Genomic DNA, 26,619 nt, shown 5'->3' on the forward strand with positions numbered 1-26,619 from the left:
GGAAAAGTCGGGGAGCTCCAGGAAAAGTGTTGCTAAGCAAGCTGGGGAGGGGAATGAGAGCTGCTTTTCATGGGAGCTGTGTCACAGGCAGTGCCTGAAAACAGCCTTTTCTTCGCAGGAGTTTGAGGAAAAGGAGGGAGAGCAGGTGGAAAAGCTGCCAAACCAGGCAGCTGGGCCAGCCCAGGGGGCAGTGCCTGGTGCTGGGCAGAATAACCCTCTCTGCTGCTCATACATGAGAATAATTAATTAATTTATTTTTTTTGCTTCCTTTCCACCCTTCTCAGGGGTGTTTTTCCTTTTGCAATTTCTCTTTTTCCCCCCTCTCTGAACCTCATCTGCCTGGTGGCCAGTGCTGGAGCCCGAGATCTCATGGGCATGTGTCATATTTGGAGCTGAGCAGACAGGGATGAACCTCTGGGGAGGATTTCCAGGACAGGAAAATTTTCTTTTAACCCACCAGGGTGAGGAATATGGAGCCTGGGTGGGACAGTGATGCTGGGAAGGGGCTGTGAAAGCTCTGCTGGGTGTGAGGAGAGGCTGGATGGGGAGCAAGAGGAAAACAGGGAATGACTGCAAAAGCCTGGGAAAACATCAGTGAGATCCCTCCTGATGGGTTTCTATGGAACACTGTCAAGTGAATTTAAATACCAACTCTGCAGCCATGAGCAAGGGAGCAAAAACAGCCTTGCAGGAATTGTCCACGCCTCCCGGCTGGCTCTTAAGGAACAGTGTAAGGTCACCACGCTGAACACATGCCAGCACGAAGGTAGCCGTGGAAACCTTGATTCAGGCTGCCTTTGGTGTGGGACACAGCCCTGCCTGCTGCCTTTGGTGCCTGGGCAGCACAGAGGAGCCTGTCCATGGAGAGAGGGGTCCTTGGGACTGCTGCTCTGTTCCCAAAGCTGAGGGGAAGGGACGGAGCTAGCTAAGGATAAAAAAGTGGTTTTGGGGTGGAGGGAGGTGAAAACATCACTGTGGAGGAGGTGACAAGAGCCCCAGCCCCTGGGACTGCCTGCAAGGCACACGGAGGTTTTGCATTTCCCACTTTTCCAGGCACAGATCTGACTCTGACCCATGGAAACAGCAGCATCTCCCCAAAGACCCCCAAGCCCTGTGCAGGCTGACACGCCCTTAGTGATTGAAACCATGCCACTGAAGTCTTCTCTCTGCTTTTGGGATGTTTTGTGGTGAATATTCGGCTGCTGCCTTACACACACCTGTATGGCTTTGGGATGGGGGCTGCAAGAGCAGACCCAGAGACCCTGGCAGCCCCTGCATCCCTTCCTAAAATCTTAAATTGTCTCAATCCAAATCCAGGTTTACCGGGAGGTTGCCCAGCCACAGAGCAGTTAGACAGCTCTCCCACATCTCCACAGGAAAACCAGCATAAGAAAGCTTTACCTCCAGCACACAGGGCATTGCAGAGGGTTGGCACAAACAGGATTTCCCCAACCCTCACCTCCTCATCTCCACCTGGAGAGCTGCCAGACTGTCTGGGGCTGGGGAGGGGGGCATGTGAGCAAAAAAAAGTGGGTGCAAAAACGCTCTTGGGAGGATCTGACCCGCTGGGGAAAGGAGAGAACAGTCTCCACCAGGTGTTAGGCAAGAGCTATTGCTGCAAACGCTTTGGGAAGCTGGTTTGCATCACCTGTGACATGTCTGAGCCTGAAAGCAGGTCAGCAAAATGCCTGACACGAGGATTTTTGGCACGAGTAGGGTGAGGGTGTTGCTCTTCACCCCTGCAAAATAATAAAGACAGTGCTAATACGATACCACAGCTTGAAGGGGACTTACCAGGGCACAGGCTCAGACAGCTGTCCGATTTCTTTGGGAGAATAATCACAAAACCCCCAAATGACAGCCAATTCAATTCACTTTGCATTTCTGGGGAACAGAGGAGAGCCAAACCTCAGCAGCTTGGGGGGAGGATTTTGAACTTTCTGTAGTACATGGATGTTTATCTCTTCCAGAAAATCTTCATGGAATGTGAGTGTGCTCCCTAAAAGCATCCTTCCAGGGGCCACGGTAGCACACGTAAATAGTGCAGATATCTTTGCCAGGTGGTTTTGCACTTCGGTTCAGGGTGATGCTTTGCAAGTGTAAGCCCCACCTCTGTGGGGGACACCAGATGGGCACCTCCTGTCCCCCTGTGCAACTGAGAACACAGCTGGGAGGATTTGGGACACCAAGGTGTGATGAGAATCCCTCGGTTTAACCAGAGGGTGGCTGTCTGTCCAACTCCCACGTGGTAATCACCTGTGCCACTTCTCTGTGTCACCTTGCACTGCAGGGAAGATGAGCACAGAGGACTCTGGCAATGGGACCTCTCCCACCCCGCCTCTCCCTGGGCTTCTGCTTCCCACCACAGAGCCGGTCCCACCCAGTGCAACGTCCCCTGAGGTGACAGACTGGCTGCCCATCATCGTCGGGCTCGCCTGCATCTTCCTGGTCCTGGCCACCCTCCTCATCTTTGTCACCCTCTGCAAGCCAGCAGCGCTGGGCCGGTCCCTCTCCAGCCCCCAGGAGTGCCTGCCCCACCACCCCGTGGATGCCAGCGAGCCCCAGCTGAGGCTCTGGAAGCGTCTGGGCTCCCTGAGGTGCTCCATCAGCAGCTTCAGGAGGAGCCAGATGGTGTCTCAGAGCCCGCTCACCCGTCCCAGAAGCTTCTCCACCAGCCAGGACTGGGACATCATGGAGTCCACCAAAATGTGATCCTGCCCTGCTGCTCTTCCCCAGGCTTTTGGCTCCCTTCTCAAGCACCCCTTTGTATCCTGCACAACCCAGCAGAAACCCTTTGAGCAACTCCTTTCCAGGCAGTGGCTCTGTGAGGAGATTTTGCAGTGTCAGGTTCCCAAATGCTTTCCAGGTTACTGCTTCCTGCCAGGGAAGGTGGAGGCATCCAAACTGCACCCACGCACAGCTACCACCGGGCCATCCAAAAAAAAAAAATTCCTTGCTGCTTCATTTCTTTTGGAAAACATTGTGCAAGTTGTGCTCCACCTGAACAAACAGCCTGGAAGAGAGTGGGAGCAACCTGGCCACCTGAAGAGAGGCAGCCCAGGGTAAACCTGCTCCACCTCAGTGGAGGTTTGCCCCCGGAGCAGCTGGAGGGAGGCTCGTACCCCCAGGTGCTGCCTGGTCCCTGTCACCCCTCTCCATCCCAGGGGCTGTGGATTGCTGTGGTCAAGGCATTCCCATTCCTGCTCTCTGGCCCTGGTCTGCCTGGTTTTGGGAGAAAGGGATGGGGAAACATTCAGAGACTCTCCTGCTGCCCTGGGGATGTGGGGATCCATTGGAAGGGAGGGGCCTCCTGTACAAATGGTTCACACTGAAGGTGTAAATTAAACCAAAGCTGGGTGATGGCTCATTTCTGTTTCTCTTCCATGCTGTTCTGTGGAAAAACATCTTCCCACCATTACTTCCTCTCTTTTGCCCTGGACTTCCAAGGACACCCCCCTCTTTAGGGAAGCAGGTTCTAGGAAAAGGCACTTGGAGCCAGTAGGACTCGAGTTCCCTCCATTCCTCCAATTTGCCAAACTGGCTCAATTTTAGGAGTCCTGTTTAGGGACACAGCTCCATCCTGGGACTGCAGACTGATGTCTGATCCCAGAGACATCAGGTACACCGTGCCATGGCACAACAGGTGACGGGGAACCACAGGATCCCTTGTGGAGCAGACACGCGGCTCCCAGCAAACCTTTGTTGCAGGAGGCAAAAGGCTCCTTTCTTCTCTGCCGGTGACTCATCCTGCCCTCCGCAGCCAGGGACAAAGCTGCCCCTTTCCCCGTGCCGGCAGAGGTATTGAAGACAGGAGCAGCCTTCCCAGGGCCCTCTGCAAAGAGCCTTTGGTGCCTGCTCCAGAAGAGCCCAGGGTTTGAAGGGATGCTGGAAGGCCCCGGAGCCTGTGTGAATGCCCGCATTCATTCGGTGCTCACTGAGCCATTCAGCTCTGCCCACCGCTCCCTCAAAGAGGAACAAAAATGAAAGCAAAGCCCAAATGTTTTTCTCTCTCTCTGAGGGTTTCCCCCCTCTCTGAGCATCTCTTTACAGGCACTCTTCTCCCTCCCCATGGAGATCTCTGTTTGGGAGGAGGGAGAAAGCAGGGATGTAGCCAAAGCGGCCTGACCAGCACAGAGCTTGGCTCTTCTCCTCTCACCCTCTGCAGAAATGGGGTGAGTTTCTTAATTTTCCCTTGTTCTTTGCTGCCTTCTCCCTGGCACTCACAGCCTGGACTACAGCAGAGGAGTGGATGAGCAAGACCACATCTCACCGAGGGAACAGGAGAGAAAAATCTCTTCCCTGGGCTTCCAGCAGCTCACGGTCAGGGCACAGTTAGCGGGGGACCCCCACCTCCCACCCCAGGGTCCCCGGGGAAGGGCCACGTGCCTGCACTATGCTGCTGGCAGCCGGGATGTCCTCGGGGACACTGACTTCATAGCTGCTCTGCAGGAAGATGGGCCTGTTGTCGTTGACATCCAGGACAGTCACGTACACGGTGGCAGTCCCGGTGCGCCGGTTCCCGGTGGGACCATTGTCTGTGGGGAGAGGAAAGGGAGGGAGGGAGGTTCAGCCACCTCCTCTTGGAGCAGGTGGTGCTCAGGCCGTGCCTGCTGAAATAACAGGATCAAAGATTTCTAAAGTAAAACATTTCATCTTTTTTGCAGCTTTCAAATCCCACACTGAACCATGGGTTTTTAGGTTTTTCGGTTTGTTTTTTTTTTCTCCCTTGCTGTTTTGAAAGAAAAAGGAAAAGCCAAACAACCCCCAAGCTCTGCCATGGAGCCCAGTGAGGCTAGAAATGCAAGTGATCATTAGAGAGGATTTGCAATTCCATACACCACATGAAGGGACTGCTGGAGGCCAGGGATTTGGGAGATGAAGACAGCCTGATGAGTTTTCCATAGCAGCAGCCCATAGCTCACAGCCAAAGAGCACCAGGATGGGTTGATGTTCAATAGACAAGGACATGGCAGCACGGCTCTTGGATTTGCCAGGAAGAATGAGGCACTGGGAAGTGTGGATTGGGGTTGGATTTTTCAACATGCCTGTTTTGCAGGGAGCGATAAACCCACCCAGCTGGGAGGATCTGGGAAAACACAGGCGGTGTGATCCCACCGAAGGGGGACCCTTTGCCCCTTGGGATCCAGTCCTGAGTGCCCAGGCAGGGCAGCATTCCTGCTGCAGCCCCTGCAATGCCCCAACATTTCTGTCCAGGCCACTTATTCCTCCTTTCCAAAGGGACATCCAAGTCATCTGTGAACAGGCACATCAGCATAAAGCTCTGGGGGTGACAGCCAAGCTGAGTTTGGCACACGGACCCCTCTGCCTGTGCCAGGTGGCTCAGGGTTAATCAGCAGCCACAGAGCCAAGGGCTGGCATGGTGTGAGGGCAGCGATGCTGTGGCGTTGGCATTTTTGGGTGGAGGGCTGCCCTGGACAGTGTGGAGCCTCTCAGAAACAGGAGGCCTTCCTTCCCTGGGTGAAAGGGAGAGCCCTGGGGCTGGGCAAACCCGAGAGGAGAAAATACCCTCTTTCAGAAGTGATGATGGAGATGGGATGTATTAATTCACACGGGCTGTGTAATGTTAACTCCAGGCACAGGCTCTGGTTTGCAGGGTGCCTCGGAGCTCTGGCACACCTGCAAGGGAGCTCAACACCTGCACAGCCACCACACGTGTCTGTGTGGCAGCGGTCCCATGGGATCCCTGGGAAATCCTTACCGATGGCCTCCAGGATCAGCGTGTAGGATGCCACGGTCTCCCTGTCCAGACTCACGACTGTCCTGACCACCCCGTCCCTGAAGCCGACGCTGAATTTGCCATCCTGGTTCCCACCTGCAGAGAAGGACAAGTAGGGTAGAAACTTGGAATGGTTTGGGTTGGGTTGGGAGGGGCCTTAAAGGTCATCTTCTTCCAGCACCTTGCCACGGGCAGGGACACACACTAGACCAGACTGCTCCAAGCCGTGTCTCACCTGACCTCTAGCACCTCCAGGGATGAAGCATCCACTACTTCCCTGGACAGCCTGTTCCAATGCCTGGCTACCCTTTCAGTAAAGATGTTTTCCCAGTGTCTAATCTGAACCTTCCCTGCTGCAGCTTGAGGAGACTTTGTTGGATTCTGTGGCCTGGGTACGGGGTCAGCCCAGCCGTGCGAGGATGGTTTCGTATCATGTCCCCGGCAGAGCTCCTTCCCTCTGCCTCACAGGAAAAATCCAATGGCTGTGGGAAAAGCTGAATCATTTCCTGAATGCTGTGGAGGCAAACTGGGGTAACTGTGCCCGTGAGTCGTGGTAGCTGTGGGACAACACGCCCCGTTTCACTGGCGGAGAGGCCGGAGGGGCCGCTACATGAGAGGGCAGGCTGCTGCTGTGGGAAAAATGACTCTCTGGTGACACTTCTGTTTTCACCCTCTTCCTGAGGGCTCAGTGTGCAGTTTGCAAGTCAAACCGTGGCCAGGGGATTCCCCAGGCTCCTGCTGCGGGGTGCTGCAGCTGCGGAGCGAGCTGGGCGCTGCCCACCCAACCCCACCTGCCCACAGGGCTATGAAAATGCCCCAAAACTCCATTTATGGCTTCCAACCATAAACACCCACGAAAGCCACCCCAGCCCCTGCTCCCTAGCCGTGTTCTGCCCATCCTCATGCTTTCCTAGGGATGCTGGGGGTCAGCAGAGTGGTCAGCATGGCCGGGAGCCAAGCGGGGCTGCTCAGCAGAGGGCGATGCCGGACAAGGTTTGGAGGGGCTGGGAAAGGCAGTGCTGAAGTGCAGAACACCCTGGCCGAGGTCTGGGGCATCCTGTGCAACCAAAGTTCCCGTTCTGCATGGGGCTCACACCTGTGATGAAGTAGCTGAGCTCAGCGTTCAGCCCGATGTCGGCATCCGTGCAGTTGAGCCGGACCACTTTGAAATCCCGGGCCACGTCCTCGGGCAGGGACACGTTGTAGACGGAGGGGAAGAAGGTGGGGTTCTCATCGTTCACGTCCAGAACTGAAAAGGGGGAGCAGAGCTGAGTGTGCTGCCAGGGCTGCCCCTCCTGCAGATGCCAGGCTGGGCTCCCAAACCTCCCGCCTGCTGCTCTCAGCATCCCAGGGGATGCTCTGCCCGACACTCCCTGACATTTGTGCACTGGGGTGCCTGTGGAGTGGCTGTAGGTCACCCTCACACAGGTCACCCTCCTCACAGCGAAAAAACCACTACATCACTGAAATTCAAGTTCACCAAGTCTGTTTCCATCACCATCCAAAGGAAAACCTGGGGCTTAAATATAAACTCAGTATTTCTTGGGCAGAGATCTCTGAAGGTACAGGACCAGGAAGTTCTTTTCCAAAGTCAGGCTTGAGGACAATCCAGGGTCAGTTTATTTCCAGATGATGCTTATCCTTTTGCAGCACTAGACTTGCACGAGGCCAGTGAACAGTGAGGCATTAAATTAAAGACAGGCCACGCAGTAAGGCTCCAGCTCTGAACTGGGATTGCGTGGGCTGCCCAGGCACGCAGCTGATGGGAGTCACATGCTGAAGCAAAAGAAAAAGCAACACTGGGGATGAGGGAATGGAGAAAAAAAACCCCAAAAAACCTAGAGAATTTGGGGGGCCCTGCCAGAAACAACAGGTTTTCCCCATCTCTGCTTATGGCAGACACGGAGCCTGTGGGGATGGGAGCCGTCCCTACGTCCTGCTGTACACAAAGCCAGACCTGATCCTGTTTCCAGGCCTCAGTGTGTCTCCTACAGGAGCTGCACCTCCTCCAGTGAGGTCCTGGTCACCGTGGGGTCTCGGGGCACCCACCTTTGACAGTGAGGGTGCTGGTGGAGCTCTTGGCGGGCGTGCCGGCGTCGCTGGCCACCACCCGCAGGAAGTACTCGGGGATCCTCTCCCTGTCCAGCACGGCTGTGGAGGTGACCAGCCCGCCAGTGCTGTTGATGAGGAAATCCATGCGGGGCATGCCCACCTGCATGCGGTACGACACCTGCCCGTTGGGGCCCTCGTCCAGGTCGATGGCCACGACCTGGTGGGGAGAGCACCTTGATGGTCTCCTGCCCGTGGGAGCCACGGCAGAGAAATCCCGAGTGCCCTGGGATGTGGGGGTGAAATGGCCTTTGAGGACCCTCCCCACCCGGAGTGAGCCCTCGGAGTAAAGACACACAACCCCTCCTGCATTCCCCCCGTTCCACTGCTAGAACATGGCAAAGAGAAGGAGATGGAGAGGATGGAGGAGATGGAGAAGATGAAGAGAAGGGAGAGGAGGTGTTGCTAGCCCCCCTTTGCAGAAGCCATGGCAGTGACAGCAGCAGCTCCTGGCGTGAGGAGTGCCAGCAGTGGGACACGCTCACCTGGAAGACAGAGGAGCCCGCGGGAAGGCCCTCGGCGATCTCGGCAACAGAGGGCAGGTTTTGGAAAGTGGGGTCATTGTCGTTCAGGTCCAGCAGGTTGACAAAAACTGTGGCGCTGCTGGTGGCTCTCAGGGGTGGCCTCCCACCTGTGGAGGCCAGGAATGGGGTCTCAAGGTTGAGTTGTTTCCACCCCTTTCCCCTAAAAGGGAGCCCTCAGCCCCCACGCAGACAGCAGTGCAGGATGGGGTGATGGCTTTGTTGTGGATGAACACTCTGCCACAGGTGGACAATTAGATAGAATTCTAGAATGGTTTGGGTTGGAAGGGACCTTACAGATAATCTAATTCCAGCCCTCTGCCACAGGCAGGGACACCTTCCACTAGACGAGGTTGCTCCAAGCCCCATCCAACCTGGCCTGGGACACTTCCAGGGTTAGAGCAGACACAGCTTCTCTGGGCAACCTGTTCCACCACCTTCTTATTAAAGAATTTCCTCCCAACACCTGATCTCATTGACTCCTCTTTTGGTTTATTCCCCTTTGTCCTGAAAATAAAGAATGATCTTTGTATATCTACCTTTTTTTTTTGCCTAAGGAAAGTTTCCCTACTGCAATATTTCCAGAGAAAAGCCCATCAGCTCTGTTTCCCTCACCTGCTCAATTGATTTTCTGGGATGCCAGTGGAGCAAGGCTGAGGGGAGGGAGAGTTCCTGCCTCTCAGGCTCATTTTCAGGGTTGCTACATGAATGACTGCGCTCACATTTCGAGGGGTTCCTAGCTTGTTTTAGCAGCAGGTTTAAAGCTACTCCCGTTTTTTGACCTCAGAAACACTCCTGCTCACAACGGGAGAGAAGAAAATAGAAGAGACTTTGTCATAAAGGCAAAATCGGGCTGGGGAAGGTCCAGCTCCACAGTGAAAGCAGTCAGTGTGGGACAGAAGCTTACAGTCGGTGACGGACACCACGATCCTGCGCATGAGCTGGGCCTCCTGGGGGTTGGGATTCTCCCGGTCCAGCAGCACGCCCGAGGTGCGGATCTTGCCCGTGGTGCTGTTGAGGGTGTAGAACTTGTTGGGAGGCCGGATGCTGTACACCACCGTGCCGTTCTCCCCCAGGTCTGGGTCTACAGCCACCACCTGCCGTGGGGGAACAGCACAAAATTACAGGAGAGCGCTGGGAATCAACTCCCGTGGGGAGTCCCCACGGAGGTTTGATCGGCCTCCCTGCACCAGCAGCAGCAAGAAGTTCTTCCTCCATCCAGCTCCGTATTTTCATGACATTTGCAGGGAGTTTGCACCCTGGAGACATCTGCTGTGGTGTTAAATCTCCCCAAAACTGGACTGTGAGCACAGGAGGTAATGGCGTGACAAGACAAAAACGCGTGGCAACCAAACTGGGTTTTCCTCCTTTGGAATGAAACCAGCTAAAAATCAAGGGCCCATTGGAAAAATAAAGTGAATGGGACAAAGAGGCAGGCTGAGGAACTTGTGCTGCCACATCAGGAATGCTGGGAATAATTCCTTGGTGGAGTTCTCCTCCACGCCAGATATTTTGTGCTTTATTGTTCTCCCTGTGACGTTTTTAATTACAGGGGACATTTACATTAAAAAAAACCCCAATTTGATTGCCCTCATAACTTCCCCAGCTCCCGCTGCTTGTCCTGCAGCTGAATTTACATCGGATCGGTGACAAAATAATTATTTTCCCAGCAACTAATTCGCTTGTCAAAGGCAAGATGACTTCAAGCTGGCGCTGAGCAGCAGGGCTGAAGGAGACAAAACCACTGTGCTCTGGCTCGGGCAGCACTGCCAGACCCTTCTCCCCCTTAAAAAAAAAAAACTCTTTTTTTTTCTTTTTTTCTTTTTTTTTTCTTTTTTTCTTTTTTTTTTTTTTCCTTCCTTCTTATATGATTTTGTGGATTCTCTTCGCTTTTCCCTCATTTATTTTCCATTTTGTTCCCGTCATTTTTCTCTTGGCGTGATGGAATAGAAGCCTCCCCCTCTTCTTCTCTTTTATTTCGCCAGAGGGACTTGAAAGGCTCTAAATCAAAGTCTTTCAGAGAGGTCCTTGAAGGAGGTCGCAGGCAAGGCTAAGAAAAGGAGGATTTGGCCAAAATCCACACAATTTGGAGGAAAAAAAAAAAGTCCCACCAGGGAGAAGAGACACAGGGGATGGTGGGCTTTTGAATGGAATTCTGCAAGATGCTGCTGGGCTGAAGGTGACCCCGGTTTGGAGGTGACCCCCTGCTCCAGCCAACCCTTCAGGACAGCCATCGCCTCGCCTCACACGTACCGTGGTGACGTCCGAGTTTGGGGGCGTCATTTCCACCAGGTTAATGAAGTACGGCTCGTCCTTCCAGGTGGGGTAGTTGTCATTGATGTCCAGCAGCGTGATGTTCACCTGTCAGAGAGCAAGGAAGCAAAGATTGTCCCCTGAGGTGTGGAATGTCCCCTGGATGTAGCCCACACGTGGTTCAGGCAGTGGCAGAGTCACCGTCCCTCAGGGGATTTAGAAGATGTGTACTTGTGGCACTTGGGGATGTGGGTTAGCCCTGGGCTGGTCCTCTCAGAGACCTTTTCCAGCCTGAGTTATTCCATGGGTTTTGTGATTCTGTGTTTCTGGAGGGAAAAACTGCAAAAATAATCGACATCCTGAGGGTTTGCAGCCAAGGCTCCTTGGCATAGCTGAACTGGGTTTTGCTCCTGTGTGTTTATCACACTTAGGAACAACCACAGGGCACAAGGTGTGTCTTCAAGCAGCTCCCTCACTGGAAGAGGGGGTGAAAATCAGTGGGAGAGAGGATGCACTGGGAATGTGGCAGGAAAGGAAGGAAAAATACAAGTGACTGGTAAAAAGCAACAGACAAAAAACCCCAAAAATAAATGAGGAGGGAGTACGGTAACAGGGGGTGGGAGGTGCAAAGACAAGAGCAGGGGTGAGGATGGTGCCCTGAAGTGTTACCTGCCTTTATCTTCAATGTGACAAATGGCATCCCAGTGACAGCAGCCAGCCTGTGGGATACATCCTGCTGCCTGGGTGTCCCTCACCTCCCCACAGAACACATTTCTCCCCAGCCTGTGGGGCTCTGCAGGTGTCTGAGGGAAAGGGCTGCAGCTCTAGGGGAACCCCTGGCAGCTGCCACCCCTCAGCAGGTCCTGGTGGGGCTTTTCCTGGGATCTCCTCTGCTCCCACACCACTGTGTCCTGCTGTCACACCAGGCTGAGCTGCTGGTGCCACCCCGTGGTAGAAGAGGCCAGTTTTCCCCATGGTGGTCCCTGGGGAAGTGCTGACCCACTCCGAGCAGCCCATGTGCCTTACATCACCCTGCAAGGCCCCTGAATGGACCTTTATTCCCGGTCAAAAATGATTATTTTGAGTGCCAGCTGTATAACCCAGCAGACAAACTTACTCAGCTGCCCTAGTCTCACTGAGCTTTAATATTCTTTAACTTTTTTAGGGATCAGGGATCATCTTTTCCCCCCTTGTTTTGCCTTTTAAGAAGGGTATTAGGACAACACAATCCCATCTGGAGCCCCAGAGGAGATCTCAGCATTCCACAGGCCAATGCTGGTGCCTGGCCAACGCCACCATACATCTCTGGGAGGTTCCATTAGTCCTCTGCCACAGACCTCCTGATGGCCCTCAGCAGGAGGGACAATTATTTTTGGGCTATTCCTCAGCACAACCATAATTTTTTATGCATCTGTCCTTGTGTGGGACATCTCTCCTGCAACCCAACTGAGCATCCGGGGAACAGGAGCATCCAAAATAATGAAATGTCCAAAGAAATGTGATGCCACCAGCAGTGAGAGAGAGAATCACGGAATACTTGAGGTTGGAAAAGACCTTTAAGGTCATCAATTCCATCAAGGATGCATCCTTGGCTTTTGATCTTTTGATATTTCCTGTTGGCTTTGCCGACAGTGGGGTTCCCTGAGGCCTGAAAAGAGCAAGGCAAAGCCCAAGCCTTCAACGTGCAGCTCCACCAGAACCTTCCCAGGAGCACAGGCATTCCAGAGTGGCTGGAAACCCTTGACCCAGGCAGCATGTGAAAAGACTAAGGAATAATCACGTGTACCTGCAGGCTCTCTGAGTAAGCCCCTTCTCAAGAGGAACAGAGGGAGCTGAACAAAGGGAGAGTTCTGCAGGTGAAATGGGACTCATTACCACATCCACAGGCTCTGGAAAGTCAAGTGGCTCCTGTGTGAGTGGTTTTCCAGGAAAGCAAGCTGATTTCCAGCTCTACACCACCTGGACAGTCATTCTGGGAGCAGCAGCAGGGGCAGCGCAGAGGGCAGGAGCCACGGAGTGCTCTTCACCCAGTGAAAATGAAACTCTGCAGCCCTCCACAGTCCCAGTCCCAGGTGGGCACCAGTGGCTCAGGGAGATGGGAATTCTTCCCACACTCACCATAGCAATGCCTGTCTTCTGGTGGTGCCCCACGCCTCCGTCCACCGCCCGGACAATGAGGATGTACTCGGATTTGGCCTCCCGGTCCAGCAAAGATGTTGTTGTGATTTCTCCTGCAGCCACAGGAGACGGCAAGGTTAAAAAATAAACACTTAAAACCAAGGTCAGGATAATCCACAAATGGGCCCCTTTCTTTTGGATCCAAATAGATGGACCTTGGCAACTCCTCAAGTAACAGGAACCTTCACAGGCAAGCCTTTCCTTAGGCTGAGGAGCTGAGTTTACACGGATGCCTCTGCTGAAGCTCTCAGGGTGATGGAGCAAGTGGTGGTATCTGAAATCTGGTGAATCCCTTAAAATCCTGGGACTCCTAAGCAGGCTGATTGCAGGAGAGGAGGGAAGGGTGGGGCTGAAAGAGGGAACTGAAAGGAAAAGGGACGAGCACGGCCGGAGGCTCACCTGAGCGAGCATTGATGCGAAAATGCGAGGAGCCTTCCAGGGAGTAGATGATTGACTCCTGCCCATACTCCCTGGACTTGTCCATGTCCGTGGCATTGAGAAACAGCACTGTGGCTCCTTGGGGGAGGCAGAAATGAGGACTGGGATGAGCCAGGACAGCCCTGTGCCCCCACACTGCTCCTGCAGGTCACTCAGCCAAGGGGTCCCTTCTCCGCACATACGCACCGTGCCCAACCCCCAGGCCCCACAGCTATGAGACTTTACCAGGCTTCACCTCCCCAAAAAGGATCACCCACCCCATTCCGGGTGTAAAACCCCCAGGGCTCTCCTGGGAGCCCAGAGAAGGAGCAGGGGCGTGCCCCGTACCTGCCATAATGTCCTCCATGATGGCTATCACGTAGGAGGGCTTGCTGAACGTGGGGGGATTGTCATTTTCATCCTGAAGCAAAGAGAAGGCTGCTTGGGAAAGAGGCAAAATGGTCAAGCAGCCGTAAAAGTCTGGGAGGGGGATGGATGCTCCTGGGTGACTGCATCTCAAGGCGTGACCAGTTTACGATGCCAGCGAGGGGAAGGCGGCCCTGGGGAGCTGAGCAAAGGGTTTCTCTGTTCCTGACTCTACCGCAAGGCTGAGAAAGCCTCAGGCACCACATGGAGCAGCACAGCACCGTGCACAGACCTGATCCTCCCTCCCTGGGCAGTACAGGGCTGGCTTAGTGTCCCAGCTCATCCCGACCACAAGGTCATGAGGCGAACTGGAGTGGCCGGGGGGCTGCTGAGCTTTGGGTGCCTTCCTTGCAGAGCAGAGATGTTGTGGGTGTTTGCACACAGGGCAGCCATAGCATTTTTTGGGGGGAAGCTGGTTTGCATCCCCATGTGCTCCCTCCAAGCCTTTCTTTGCCAGGGACTATGGCCATCCTGGGGAAACCAGGCAGGGACAGTTGCTCGCAACATCCCTAAAAACAGATTTTGGACTGGTTTAAAGCTCCCCAAGGGGGCTTTAAATGCTGTTTAAATATTGTTACGAATCTGCCTTAAATGAACCAAACCCAACTGCCTTTGGAGGGAAGGACAGAGCTGCCAGGACATTAAAACACCGTTATGGGCCTCTCCATTTCCCTAGGGCTGCTCTGGAGACATTTTCTACCCAGAGACCATTGAAGGACCTGTAGGCTCAGCCCACTGAACTTGAGATTTGAAGCAATTTCAGGTGCCAACGATGCCCATCGTGCTGCAATTAAATTGCTAGTCCCTGCTTTAGTTTCTGTAAGCAGGTGGTCTTTAATCAGCCTTTGAGTCACTCAGCTTTCCTGGCGTCTCCTCTGAGAGCAATGAGAAACTTGTTGCCTGTCCCAGTGATGTTCTCACCATCCCTCCTCCTCCTCCTCCTCCTCCTCCTCCCGGGGGTTGGTGGGGCTCATCCAGGGCAAACCCAGGAGGCCTGGGCAGGTTAAAGGCAATGGAGAGCCTTAGTGTGCATCTACATGCAGCTGGATGGGGCTGAGCTGGGGCTCCAGCTGGGTGGACACGAGCCAGAGCAGATGCTGTGTCGTGTCATTAATGTTCCTGAGATCATCAGGCCATGCTCAGCAAAGCCACGGCCCGACAAGCCTGGTCCCAAGGAGGCAGGGTTTGCTTCTGGCTGGCTCTCCATCTGGCCAGAGCTGGCCTGCACCTGCCTTTTACTCGAGAAGGACATTTCCCAATTCAGCCACAGGAGCCCCAAAGCTCTCCAAGGCACCTGCAGCGACGCCAGACAGAACCCGGCACTCTTCCACTCCCATAGAAGACATTATCCACCTAACCAGCTAAAAACAGCTTCCTGTGTTCTCCTGACCCTCAGCCCTCCTCCCTACAGCTTCACCCTCAGACAGCCATTGTATCATAGAATCTCAGAGTGGATTGGGTTGGAAGGGAAATCGAAGCTCAGACAGTTCCCACCCCTCGCCATGGGCAAGGACACCTTCCACCACCCCAGGTTGCTCCCAGCCCCATCCAACCTGGCCTTGGACACTTCCAGGGATCCAGGGGCAGCCACAGCTCCTCTGGGCACCCTGTGCCAGGGCCTCACCACCCTCCCAGGGAACAATTCCTTCCCAGCATCCAACCTGAACCTCCCCTCTCCTCCAGTTTGAAGCTGATCCCCCTTGTCCTACCACTCCCTGCCATCTCCAAGGATGCTGGGAGTGGCAGCTGCTCACGCTGAACACACAACCCCTCTCCTCCAGGCACAGGCCCGCCGTGAGTCACTGGCTCATCGCTCTGAGCAGGGCGTCAGTGGCAGGGAGTGAGGCAGAAACTTATTAGCGGAGCTATTTCCCGAGATCCTGGCGCGGCGCGCACTATTAGTTCTGACTCGGCGACTCCCTCTACAAAAGCGTATTGTCCCCTAATGGGAAATCTACAAGCCGAGTTTGACTTCTTTATTAAAAACCAACAACCAAACGATGAAAAAAAATTACCTCCCTCCACACTCGCTCTGGTTCTGCCTTCTCACGGCTCTTGTTCCTCAAGTGCCCTCACAAAACACTTCCCCCTCATTTTCCTCCTAGTTTTAGGCTTTTATTTCTTTTCTTTTTCCAGCTGAGAGAAATTCCCTTTGGTTGAGCGTGGGAAAAGTGACAGCTACTTAAACTCTGCCAGGGTACAAGACCCAACGTGGGGAGATGACCCACTGAAGTGTGGTCTTGAGAAAGAGGTGTTTACGCTGTCGAAAGCACAGTGTGGGAAGGATGTACTTAACCACCACTAACTCCCTGGGCACTGCCTTGCTCCCCCTTTCTTGAGCACTGTGAGGGATCTGAAGGAGAGACATGCTCATGGGACTTCATTCCCATCTTACAGCATCGTTGCCTTTATCTCCTTCACCTTCCCGGAGTGACGCTGCCGCCAGCCTGGCGGAGATCCCACGGCTGCGAGACTGACACGTTATCAGCCAAACTGCCTCCATCACTGATACCTCCCTGCAGACATCCTCGAACCACGGCGTGCCTCAAAGCGACACGCCGATCTCATCCTCCCCAGGAGCGCTGTGGCGCCTCCCAGCAGAAACCCCTCCTCCAGAGGGATGTCCACACCGCTCCTGCCCTGCTCCTCACCCCGTGGCATGAGATATGCGTGACACACGTGTAATAGGAACCCACTCATAATCCTGCATGGGGTGGGATGGTCCTGTTGGGTTATGTTGGAGTCTGAGGCACAGAGTACGTGCCCTTATCTCTGATACCTGGCTCTGACATCCAAGAAAACACTGGGTTTCATATAACACCATGAAAACAACTGTTAAATAGAAAAATTAAAAGTGGGAGTGTGTAAATTAGAAAGTTTTCTTAAGTCACTGGGTGAAAAAGTTAGTTTAGAGTTTAAACTAGTTTAGAGAACAAAAGACAAGATGGAGGATTTAGGATATTGTCTCTTGTCCTTCTTTCTTCTTCATATTCTTCTTCTAGAGGTTTTTGAGTAGTAGTAAAGTGATTGGATAGAGAATGCCGCAGTGCAGCACACAGGTGTTGGGTCACTAAGAAAAATAATTTACGTGTCTATTGTTAATTGGGTGAAAATAAATATAAAGATAAAAAAGCTGCATATTTCAGGGCCATTTTGTGCCTTTTGAGCCAATTTGATCCAGGTGACGGTGGGTTGAACTTGAGCAGAAAGTCTGGGGAAGACCTGCCAAATCTTTTGATAATATATTAATAAACACGAGGAACAAGAGCCTAACGAGCCTTTGGAGTATCCTTCCTGACAGAGAACCCGGATAAGAGGAACTCCCCATAAGGGACTATCCCAGAAGAACTTGGCCCTGAAAAGACCAAGGTGGAGCGACAGGTTATTGGTGAATTGTTGGCGGTGCTGCGGAGCGATTGCAGGGAAAGCACACGGGGAATGGCGGGCGCTGGCACTTACAAACACCTCGATGGTGACAGGGACGGTGCTGTTGAGCGGCGGGTTGCCGGCGTCCTTGGCCATCACCGTCAGGTAGATGACCCCGTTGGCCAGCTGCTCGTAGTCCAGGGGGTGGTTCACGCTGATCACTGGAAGGATGCACAGTGAGGGGGGGGTCAGGGGAGCAGCTGTACACCGAGCAGGAGGTGGGCACGCTCAGGGGTGCCAGGAACAGCACCTACCTCCGTACCCTTCTGACACCGTGATGTCAAAGTAGTCGCGGAAGGCAGAGGCCTGCACGATGCTGTAGGAGATCTGGTTGTTGGGAGGGGAGTCCTCATCAGATGCCTAAGGGTGTGAGCAGAGGGAATCCATGGGCATGGGAGCTGTGCCAGGGAGAGCTGAGGGGATGGGAGGTGCAGGCTGGGCCTGAGGAGACTGGAAAAGTGATGGAGGGAGCTGTGTCCATCAGGGGCCCTGAGGGGATCTGTAAACCAGACTCCTCTCGCCTGCTTCTCTGATCCAAGAAAGAAACTGGATGTTGGGACCTGCTTGGGAAGGTGTTTGTTAAACCCATCACTGGTCATTTTAAACTGACAGAGGGAGGTTTAGATTAGATATTAGGTAGATATTCTCCCCTGTGAGGGTGGTGGGGCCTTGGCATGAAGTTCCCAGAAGAGCTGTGACTACCCCATCCCTGGAAGTGTTCAAGGCCAGGCTGAATGGGGCTTGTGGAAGACGTTCCTGGCCATGGCAGGGGGTTGGAAGCTCTAAGTCTGAGCTCTAAGACCCCTTCCAACCCAAACCATCCCGTGATCCTAACTCCTGTCTCCCTACTGCACATCCCAAGCGGAGTAGCCATGGCAGTCCCTCACCCGGAGCCGGACCACCTGGGTGACAGAGGGCTCATTCTCCCGCAGGGCCCCCAGGTAAGCCTCCTTCTGGAAGGTGGGGACATTGTCATTGACATCGAGGACATTGATCCTGACGCGCCCCGTCGTCTCCTCCCCGCCGCCGTCCCGGGCGATGACGGTCAGGGTGTAGCGCTGCATGGTCTCAAAGTCCAGCCGAGCTGTCAGGATGATCACACCCGTGTCCTTGTCCAGGGAGAAACTGAGGGGACGGCAAAGGAAGGGGAAAAAGCCTCGGTGACCACACACAGGAGATGGAGAGGCAGCAGCCTGGCAGTGTGAAGTTCATGACTTTTTCCCCACGGGATGTTAGGTCCCAGAACATCTTCCAGAGCTCCACACTGCTGAGCAGTGAGAAACCCTCAGTGCTGCTCCACAGGCAGAGAAAACGGGTGCAGAGGCCCCCAGGTCTGTTCTACTGGGCAGACCATGTGTATTCCCCAACTTTCCACCACAGGTGCTGCTCCAGGGCTGACAGCTCACTGCGAAACCATTTACTGGCGCCCGCAGGTCCCAACTTAGCAAAGCAATTAAACATGCTGAGCATCAGGTGTGTGACAGCACACACACAGGGGATCATAGGACATCTCACAGACAGGACACAACCAGTGCCTTTAATCGCCCTGTGACTGCCTAGTGAGGTTAGAGGAGGATTTTGGAGGAACAAATTCCGGCCAGTCAGACACACTTACCGGTCAGGGTCATCGCTGAAGAAATAACTGACTTTTCCATAGGAGCCCACATCATTGTCAGTTGCCTGAAAAATGTAAAATTTCATCAATAAACCAAGGTGTTTATGGAAATGTCACACTGAACACAGCACTGCAGACCTGGTGTGCTGCCATTTGTCCCCCAAGAGCCTCAGGGCAGGGGCTGCTTGCACTCCCCTGCTCATCCCTGACTCCCAGCCTTCTCTAGCTCACTGCCCTCCACCAACATTCCTCAGCTTCGCTCCCAAAACCTTTGGCAGTGGGAAACGTTGCACCCACTTGCTTTCCCTGACACACTAAGCTAATCTGGGAAGCACACCTGAAATAAAAGACTCCATGGATAATTCCTGAGGGCCACCTTTCCTGTCCCTGTGAAGGCATGGAAGAGAGACCCACGCCACAGCAGTTTTGGGAGGGTTGTGTGCCCATGGGAGGGACTCAGGTTGCAGCAGTTTTGGGAGGACTGCTGCTTGTGACATTTGGACCCATGCTGGAGAAGTTCATGGAGAGCTGTCTCCTGTGGGAGGGACCCCACGGTCTCACAGGGGAAGGACTCTTCTCCCTGAGCCAAGCAGAAGAAAACCTTGGCTGGTGAACTGACCAAAATCCCCACATCCTGTCCCCTGCGCTGTCGGTGGGAAGGAGGATGGGGTTAGGGGGAAGAGAAGGTGTTTTTTTAAGGGCTTATTTTACTTCTCATTATCCTCCCCTGATTTTGTTAGTAATAAACTCACTCTGTACCTGCCCTTGGAATGCTTTCTTGCAGTCTCTTATCTCAACTCATGAATCATTTGTTCATTGTTTTTTTCCTCTCCTCTGCCCATCTGTGTCAGGGGAGGGTGAGTGAGTGGTTTTTGTGGGTGCCTGGCGTTTGGCCAGTGCCAAACCACGACAAGAGTAGAGGAATAAAAACCTATCACACTTCAGAATGCAACCCCTAGGCTAAAATACAGATCTGGAAAAGCAAGGAAGAGTGATTTTGGTCTTGCTTTCCACAAGGACAGCCCTTCTGGGGGTGCAATCTGCTGCATTCCCACGGACTGAGTGGCTGAGGATGCTGTGGGATGCACCTACAGCTACACGAGCTGGAGCAGGTTGTTCACGGCTAAATGACCAGCACCTTCTGGGGAAGGTGTTCACAACTCACTGTGTCAGCTCTGGATGAGCAAAGCAAGATTTATTTGTGTTTTAAAGTCTCTGCTCTAATGAATATATGAAATATGCATGAGTGGTGGCAGAAAAAAGGAGCAGAAGATTTTATTTTTAGGTGAGGAAAGCGAAATGCAGCCCCCAAAATATCCTTTTTCTCCCCCAGTATATTTTCTAAATTGAGTCCTGTCTGGATTACTTAGAGACCAACAGGAATGTGAAGAAGCAGGGTCAAAGACACATTTCACGTCCAGATAGCAGGAAAAGGCTGTATTTTAGGAGTGGCATGGAACACAGCCTGCTCCTGAAACCTTCCTGATTTATCGATGGCCTTGATTACCCTTGACAGCAGAGTGGGAGCTTGAGCACAGCTTTACCCCCATGTGCTGCTCCCCTGCCGCACCATGCGGTGACGGAGAGCCAAAGGCATGAAAACCAGACAGGATTACTTAAGTTTTTCCTCCCCAAACGTTTTCCCAGGCTGAGAAGTGAACTCCTGCTGCTTGTTGCAGTCCGAAAGGGTGCTCTGGTGGATCCAGCCTTCCAGACCGACTGGTTTTGCTGATTTTCCTCTCCACCGCTACGATGCGAATTCCTTTCCGTTTGGAATTGTGTTCAATAAAGCAGAACAGATCTGTGGAAATCTGCCTGGAGAGATGCCCAGAGAAAGAGCAGCACCAGCTTTTGGGGAACAGGTCCTTCTGGGGTCCATCTTCCCCCCTCAGAGGACATCCATGGATGTGCTGCATCCCAGGCAGAGCGCGGCAACTCTTCCGTATGGAAACACTTGGAGAGAAGGGGAGGGTCAACCCACACCATCTGCCCACACCAGCAGCCTTCAGCCAACTCATTCTGGGGTTAATCCCCCATCCTAACACCTGCCAACAGCCCCTTTTTTGGGTCCTCTCTCCCCAGAATCCTTGAGTGCTTCGAGCAGCCTCAGCATTGCCACCTCCATCCAGGATTTTTCCTACCCGTTACTTCTGTGCCCTGCAACTACTGTGAATCCCTCGGTTCCATTAATTCCTAAGTGGCTGGTGTGAGAGCAGAGCCCAGAAAAGCATTTTCCATGCACCTGGATGGGCTGGTGATGAGATAATGATTTACAGGGGGTCTGACAGTACCAGAAAGCACGGGCAAAACGAATTCCCTTCATTTGGCCCCAAACAATTGCACTCGTAAGTGCTTATTGCGGTGACAGACAACACTGGGGAAAGTGTAATTTTCTTCTGACGAGGGGAAAAAAAAAAAAAGAAAAAAAAGATAGGGAAGGAGGAAGGTCAAAAGAAGGTTAGTGAGGAGGGAATTGGGAGCCCTGGGGAGAGGGGAGCCAGGAGGGTGGCTGGACCACAAGCTGTGATGACAACAGAAGTGCCAGCGAGGCAAAAAGCCCCTCTCCCGAGGAGCCAGGAGGACAGGCAGCCTGACTCTGCCCCATCCACCTCCTCTCCAGCCGAGCTAATTAATGTCCCTGATTTACATCAGGGAGGTGGAAGGTGAGGCCGGCTGGATGCCTTTCCTGGCAGCTGAACATCGTGGAGATGATGCTGGGCAATGGAGCAGGTTAGTCGAGCGTGACAGGGAACATGCTAAAAAAAAAAAAAAAAAAGCCAAACCACTCGCGCTCAGCATATTTAATTTGGGATCTTCACCTGTTTCTGCACTACCAAGCTTTTTCCCCTCTAAGGGTGAAAAGGATGCTCAGCTGCTCAAGCCCCTGGGGAGGCAACACACACTCCCATTGCAGAGCGATGCCCAGGGCTCCGAGAGAGCACGCAGAGCCTGCAGAACACCCCAAATCCCACCGAACTGTCAGCAATCCCAGCTGTTTTCCCGTGGCTTTTCCCAATCACTGACTCGTTTCCCCCCTCCAGCATGCAAGAATCCATTGCCACAGCCCGGGGAGGAAAGGCATCTGGCTGGAAGTTCCTGGGGGTTCCACCTGGAGAAGCAATCAAATGGCTTTTACGGCTCTCCTCTCCTGCCTGGAATATTAAAGCGGGATTTGCCCACTGGAGCCTGCAAAAGGGCAGGATGAAAACGCGGGTCCACATCTGTACTTTTATGAGCTGTCACCAGCGCAGACCATTTCTAAAAAATCCCACATTTGTGCAGCTAAACTCTGGGAGAGTGGCAAGGAGAGGAAGCCTGGATAACCCAAAGGATTAATTTACCGAGCTGCAGCATGGTGCGGGCACCCAGCACACGAATCACACGAAAATACCCGCGGCCTGTCTCTGTCCATCAGCATCCCCCAAGCACAAAATATTTGGGATGTCTCCTTTTGTCCCACCAAGGGCCATCACATCCACCCTTCCCCACCCGCAGGCCAGCAGAGATGGAGACAAAAGCGAGGAGCTGGCGAGCGGTTCTGCTCTCGTGGGCAAATCTGCAGGAAAGGGCATGTCGTCCAATTTGTTCGGGGAAACAATAGCAATGTTTGACATGTCATCAGGATTGATGGAGCAGAAATTTACATGGGAGAATTCAGTTTTAAACAGCTCCATGGAGCTTCACCCCGTAATGGTTTAGACATTCATCATCCGCCAGACCCACTCAGCGACTCCTTAAACTGCCGGAGATTAACTCTACCCGCAGCAGCTTCAGGGAGCACGGCAGGAGGAGTGGGCAAGTGCTAAAAGAACCAAGAAGAGCCCTTGGGAGGTGGCTCAGATCCCCCACGGAGCCCCTGGGACACGGCAGTCCTCCCCCAAAATGGTCAGGCGGGGATGAGCAGCTGGAAGTTGGTTGCAGGGGTGAGCAGAGCGCGTTGGAATGATGACCAGCAGCCGTGTCCTGCCTGGCTGAAGAGCCAAACCCTTCCCACCTTTCCCTCAGAACCAGAGCAGGTCCCAGCTCTGTTTCTTCTCCTTCGCCCTCTTTGTTTTCCCTCCCTCACATGCACAAAGCAGGAAATAAAAATTGATGGGGAACAAATTGCTTTGGCCAGGAGCTCTCTGCTTAAAAGAGTTGTGGCAGGAAAGCAATTACGGGACGTCAAAAAGCTGTCAGGGTACTGGAGTGACCGGGCAGAGCCCTGCCTGCTCCCTTGGCTTGCTCCAGCAAGATGCCTGTGGCTTGGGAAAGCAAACAGAAGGAGGATTCCCATCTGCTTCCTAGCTGGTTTTTTTTTTGGGTTTTCTAGGAAAGTGAGGCAGATGTAGCTGCTGCTTGGGGCTGACTGGGCAGCCACGGGCTGCTCAGACTATGGTGTAGGAGTTCCAGGGTGAGGAGCCATGCCCTGGCATCCTACTGATTCTTGGGGCCACCGAAACCTGCATGTATGAAGCAGGCAGCCATCCAAACGTCCCTTCCTCAGGGCAACCTCAGGTGCCAGGGGAGTAAAAGCTAACTGCTGGTAGCCACCGGGATCGGGATTTGATTTGTGACTTGGAGGAGACAAATGTGAAGGGCCAAGGGCTTCCATGAAATGCAATCACTGGGCTGAGAAAGCCCAATGGAAAACCAATGGAAAACCTACTTAAAGTTGTTAGGGAATGACTTCAGTCGGAAAACAGCTCTTTTGTCAGCCTTGCCTGGCCCTGCTGTGTTCTCTCCCAGGCTTTTAAAGAGAGGCTGCCCGGTGGGAGGTGGCAATCAGGAGTGAGCAGAGCTGCTGGCTGGCCAGCACTGGAGCCCAGTGGCTCCAGTGATTAGCTGGGAAAAAGAGGGAGTGGGGAATCAAGGCAAAGCCGGGCTGCCACCGCTTCCCCAGCAGCTCCAAAGCCTGCCCCGAGCCAGCGAGCTCAATCGGTGCTAATGACCCCAGAGGGCTGCGCTCAACCTGGCTAGGGGGGAAAAATAGTCAATCAACCCCCCTGGGAATAGCAGAGCTTTTCCCCACCTCTTCTGCCAGCCACCAGGGAAAACAAGAGCTTTCCTGATTGTGTTTTATAACAGCAGCCCCTGCAACATCAGCTCCACACAGGCAAGGTTAACACTTGCCTGGGCAGCTGTGATTTACTGCAGCCAGGCTGCAGGAATGGCCGGAGACTGGGCTTTAAAACACCAGGTGACAGAAGATGGCCCAAAAAGTGAGACAAACAGGCTTTACCAGTGTGGTTTTCACTGGTGACACCCAGGACCATTTAAATGCCCACGGGTTTTACTGGAGCTGGGTGCAAGCCCTTCACTAATGAACCTCATTGATTTCATATTCTCCTGTTGTCCACCTAAATGGCAAGTGGCACATCTCAGCGATTAAATAACCCCACCAACTGCCTGGCTTGACATCTCAATCACTTCGCTGTTGGGTCTCTAATGAATTTTACAGCCCAGCAAAATGGAAGAAATTAAGGTCAAAGTCTGGTGGAAGAAATATAAATTCTCAAAGATCACTGAAGTGCTTGCAAGAGCTCCGGGAAGCTGATCACGCCACCCACCCACCATCTGCAACTGTGCCTCACCCAGGTGAGAGGCCCAGCAGGCAGAGGGGGGATGAAAACAAAGGAGGAGGGATGGGCTGAACAGGTCCTTGCCATGAGATGGACATGAACATGTTGCATCCCATCCTGGAGAACGGAAATGGCAGAACCCTACTGATTTGCACATCTAATGGCTCCCAAAAGCCCTTCAGTCCAGGTAGATTGCCCTCCTCTTCACACACCAACCTCAGCGTGTCAGCAGCACCAGGGGCAGCTCAAGGTCATCTGTCCAGGGGTGGCATTGTCACAGTGTCACTCAGCACTCCTGGGTGCTGATTCCCATGGGAGCCTTTTGCTCGAGGAAACATAGCCTTGCATGCTTTGGGAGAGACATTTGGATGCTCTGGGAGAGATGCTTTGGGGGGCTGAGGGCAGCTTTGAAAACAGATTTAAAAGCCCCGGAGTGTTGGCTCTACAGGAACATTTTGGGTGTAAAAGCATGAGGAGTCTGGGAGAGGATGTATCAAGGTGAAGACAGTGATGGCCCTGAAAGGACTGCTGAGAAGGAGCTGTGAGGCCGGAGTGTCCACATGGCAAAGGGCATCACCTTGGGAAAAGCCCTCCCTTGAACTCCCAGCCACATCCCAAATCACCAGCTAAAGCCAGCATCAAAGGAAAACCACCCAACCCCATCTTCTACTGGGAACACTGGGAGGCTTGGCGGGGAATCCTGCTGCCTGGCTCGTGCTTTGCAGGATGCAATTTGGACAGGAGCAGGGCTGCATTTGCTCCCTGGTTTTCTTTCCCCTCTCATGGGCTGAACTGCTGGGTTTCTTTCCTCTTTTTTTTTTTATTTTTGGTTGGGCAGGGGGGAAGGGGCCAGGCTGTGCTTTTGTTTTGCTTTCCCACCCCTGTGCATTTTTCCTGACAGCTCCATCAGGACAGAGAGCGGCTGCACAAGCTGCAGTAAGTCTCTCTCTCTCTCTCTCTTTCTCTCTCTCTCTCCCCTCAGCGCTCAGGCTGTCATGATTCCTATTCCACCCCATTTCGGTCTCACGGATTGATATTTAGATTAAAGAGATAAACACAGCCAAAGAGCACTGGGCCCTGACAAGAAAGACGAGGACTTCAGTTCTGTCAATCACGCCTGGTAACTCCCTCCTCCCCTTCCCTTTATTTACAGAGCTGGCTTGATAAGAATATTTAATGGGAACAAGGAGTGCAAGCATATTTTTATACTTGTAAAAACCCAAGGAGCACGCAGGAAGAAGCCAAGCCATTCATGTTTAACTTTCCAGGCAATTTGGAATCATCTGCTTTGATTATTTAACTCTTTACTGTTTCGTGTGTTTGCAGTTTTCCTCTCCTCTCGCAGATAAAGGATTCAATTTTCTTTTAAGCGACGGGGAAATTGGAAGAGATTTTGTTCTGTTTAAGCACAGCTGGAGATGGAGCACTGGGGAGGGGGGGGATTGAGAACAACAAGATCAATTAAGATGCTGACAGGGAGGGAGAGCTGTGTGGGCCACACAGGTGGGGAGAAGGGCTGGAAGAAGGGACAAAGTCCAGGCTTGGAGGTCATCAGAAGCATCCAGCTGAGAGTTCTTCAGCCTCCACGAGCTGGAGACAACAGCCAGCTCTGCAACACCCAGCTTGCCCCAGACATTTGGCTGGCAGTCCTCAGTTACCAGCACCCCATCCATTCCTCCTCTGCAGCAAGGACTTTCCAAGACATTATCCAGCCACACAAAGCAGAAGGAAAGGAGGAGGCTGGCCTGGGAGTCCTCCCAGTGTTTCCCCACCCTGTACTTCCATAGCCCATACGTGAAGGTAGAAGAGGCACAAGCTACTCCTAACGCAGGTGGGGCAGGTGACTCCCTGTGGATCAGGACACAAACTCAACCCCCTGAGCAGTTGAAAAAAAGGTTGAGAAGCCCTGTGCTGTCCTCATGGTGGCATCCCTGCTGACCATGGGCTGCACCAGTCCCCAGTCCTAATGCTGGGAGAGCACCCCAGGTGCCACCGAAGGGACAGGGGATGGTTTATCCCACACTGATTCCCCATGGAAGATCCCAAGATGCCTTTTTATCCGTCCATTGATTTGCAAGGTATTTCCCCACCTCACTCCCTGCCTTCAGCTGTGTCCTTATTCCATGCAATCTTCCCAAAATCAGGAGCAAGTGTGGGTTTTCCCTTGAGGCTGGTCCACAAGTCACCATCAGCATGCGAGAGAGAAACACAGCTCAGGGTGAGCCCCTCACCCAGCAGCACCCCAGAGCTGCAGGCTCCACTACTGCCTTTGGTCTCCAGCTGCTCCTGCCCTCCTGCAATTCATTTGTTCTCCAAGAAAAAGGGGAAAGAAAAGCTCTGGAGATCACCAAGAAACAACAGGCAGATGTTGGGGGA

At 53.3% G+C, this 26,619-nt stretch overlaps 2 protein-coding genes across 8 annotated transcripts in view; one reads left to right on the plus strand and one right to left on the minus strand.

Moving 5' to 3' along the window:
- CDH23 (cadherin related 23) overlaps positions 1-26,619 on the minus strand; it is a 176,130-nt gene that overhangs the window by 41,808 nt on the left and 107,703 nt on the right. For all 7 annotated transcript variants that reach the window (XM_015633531.2, XM_015633529.2, XM_015633536.2 and 4 more), the window contains exons 14-27: positions 18,683-18,747; positions 17,955-18,192; positions 17,322-17,427; positions 17,101-17,228; positions 13,564-13,636; positions 13,198-13,314; positions 12,739-12,851; positions 10,621-10,728; positions 9,275-9,464; positions 8,332-8,477; positions 7,787-8,006; positions 6,834-6,986; positions 5,720-5,833; positions 4,387-4,535 (exon numbers count right to left, since the gene is read on the minus strand). In XM_015633531.2, coding sequence (XP_015489017.1) covers positions 4,387-4,535; positions 5,720-5,833; positions 6,834-6,986; positions 7,787-8,006; positions 8,332-8,477; positions 9,275-9,464; positions 10,621-10,728; positions 12,739-12,851; positions 13,198-13,314; positions 13,564-13,636; positions 17,101-17,228; positions 17,322-17,427; positions 17,955-18,192; positions 18,683-18,747 — 1,920 coding nt within the window. The remainder of the gene's footprint in view (positions 1-4,386; positions 4,536-5,719; positions 5,834-6,833; positions 6,987-7,786; positions 8,007-8,331; positions 8,478-9,274; positions 9,465-10,620; positions 10,729-12,738; positions 12,852-13,197; positions 13,315-13,563; positions 13,637-17,100; positions 17,229-17,321; positions 17,428-17,954; positions 18,193-18,682; positions 18,748-26,619) is intronic.
- C6H10orf105 (chromosome 6 C10orf105 homolog) lies at positions 2,296-3,391 on the plus strand. Its single transcript, XM_015632439.2, has one exon. The coding sequence runs from the start codon at positions 2,296-2,298 to the stop codon at positions 2,710-2,712; it is 417 nt and encodes a 138-aa protein (XP_015487925.1). The 3' UTR covers positions 2,713-3,391.

The sequence above is a fragment of the Parus major genome, chromosome 6, assembly GCF_001522545.3.
Source record: "Parus major isolate Abel chromosome 6, Parus_major1.1, whole genome shotgun sequence".
Taxonomy (NCBI): domain Eukaryota; kingdom Metazoa; phylum Chordata; class Aves; order Passeriformes; family Paridae; genus Parus; species Parus major.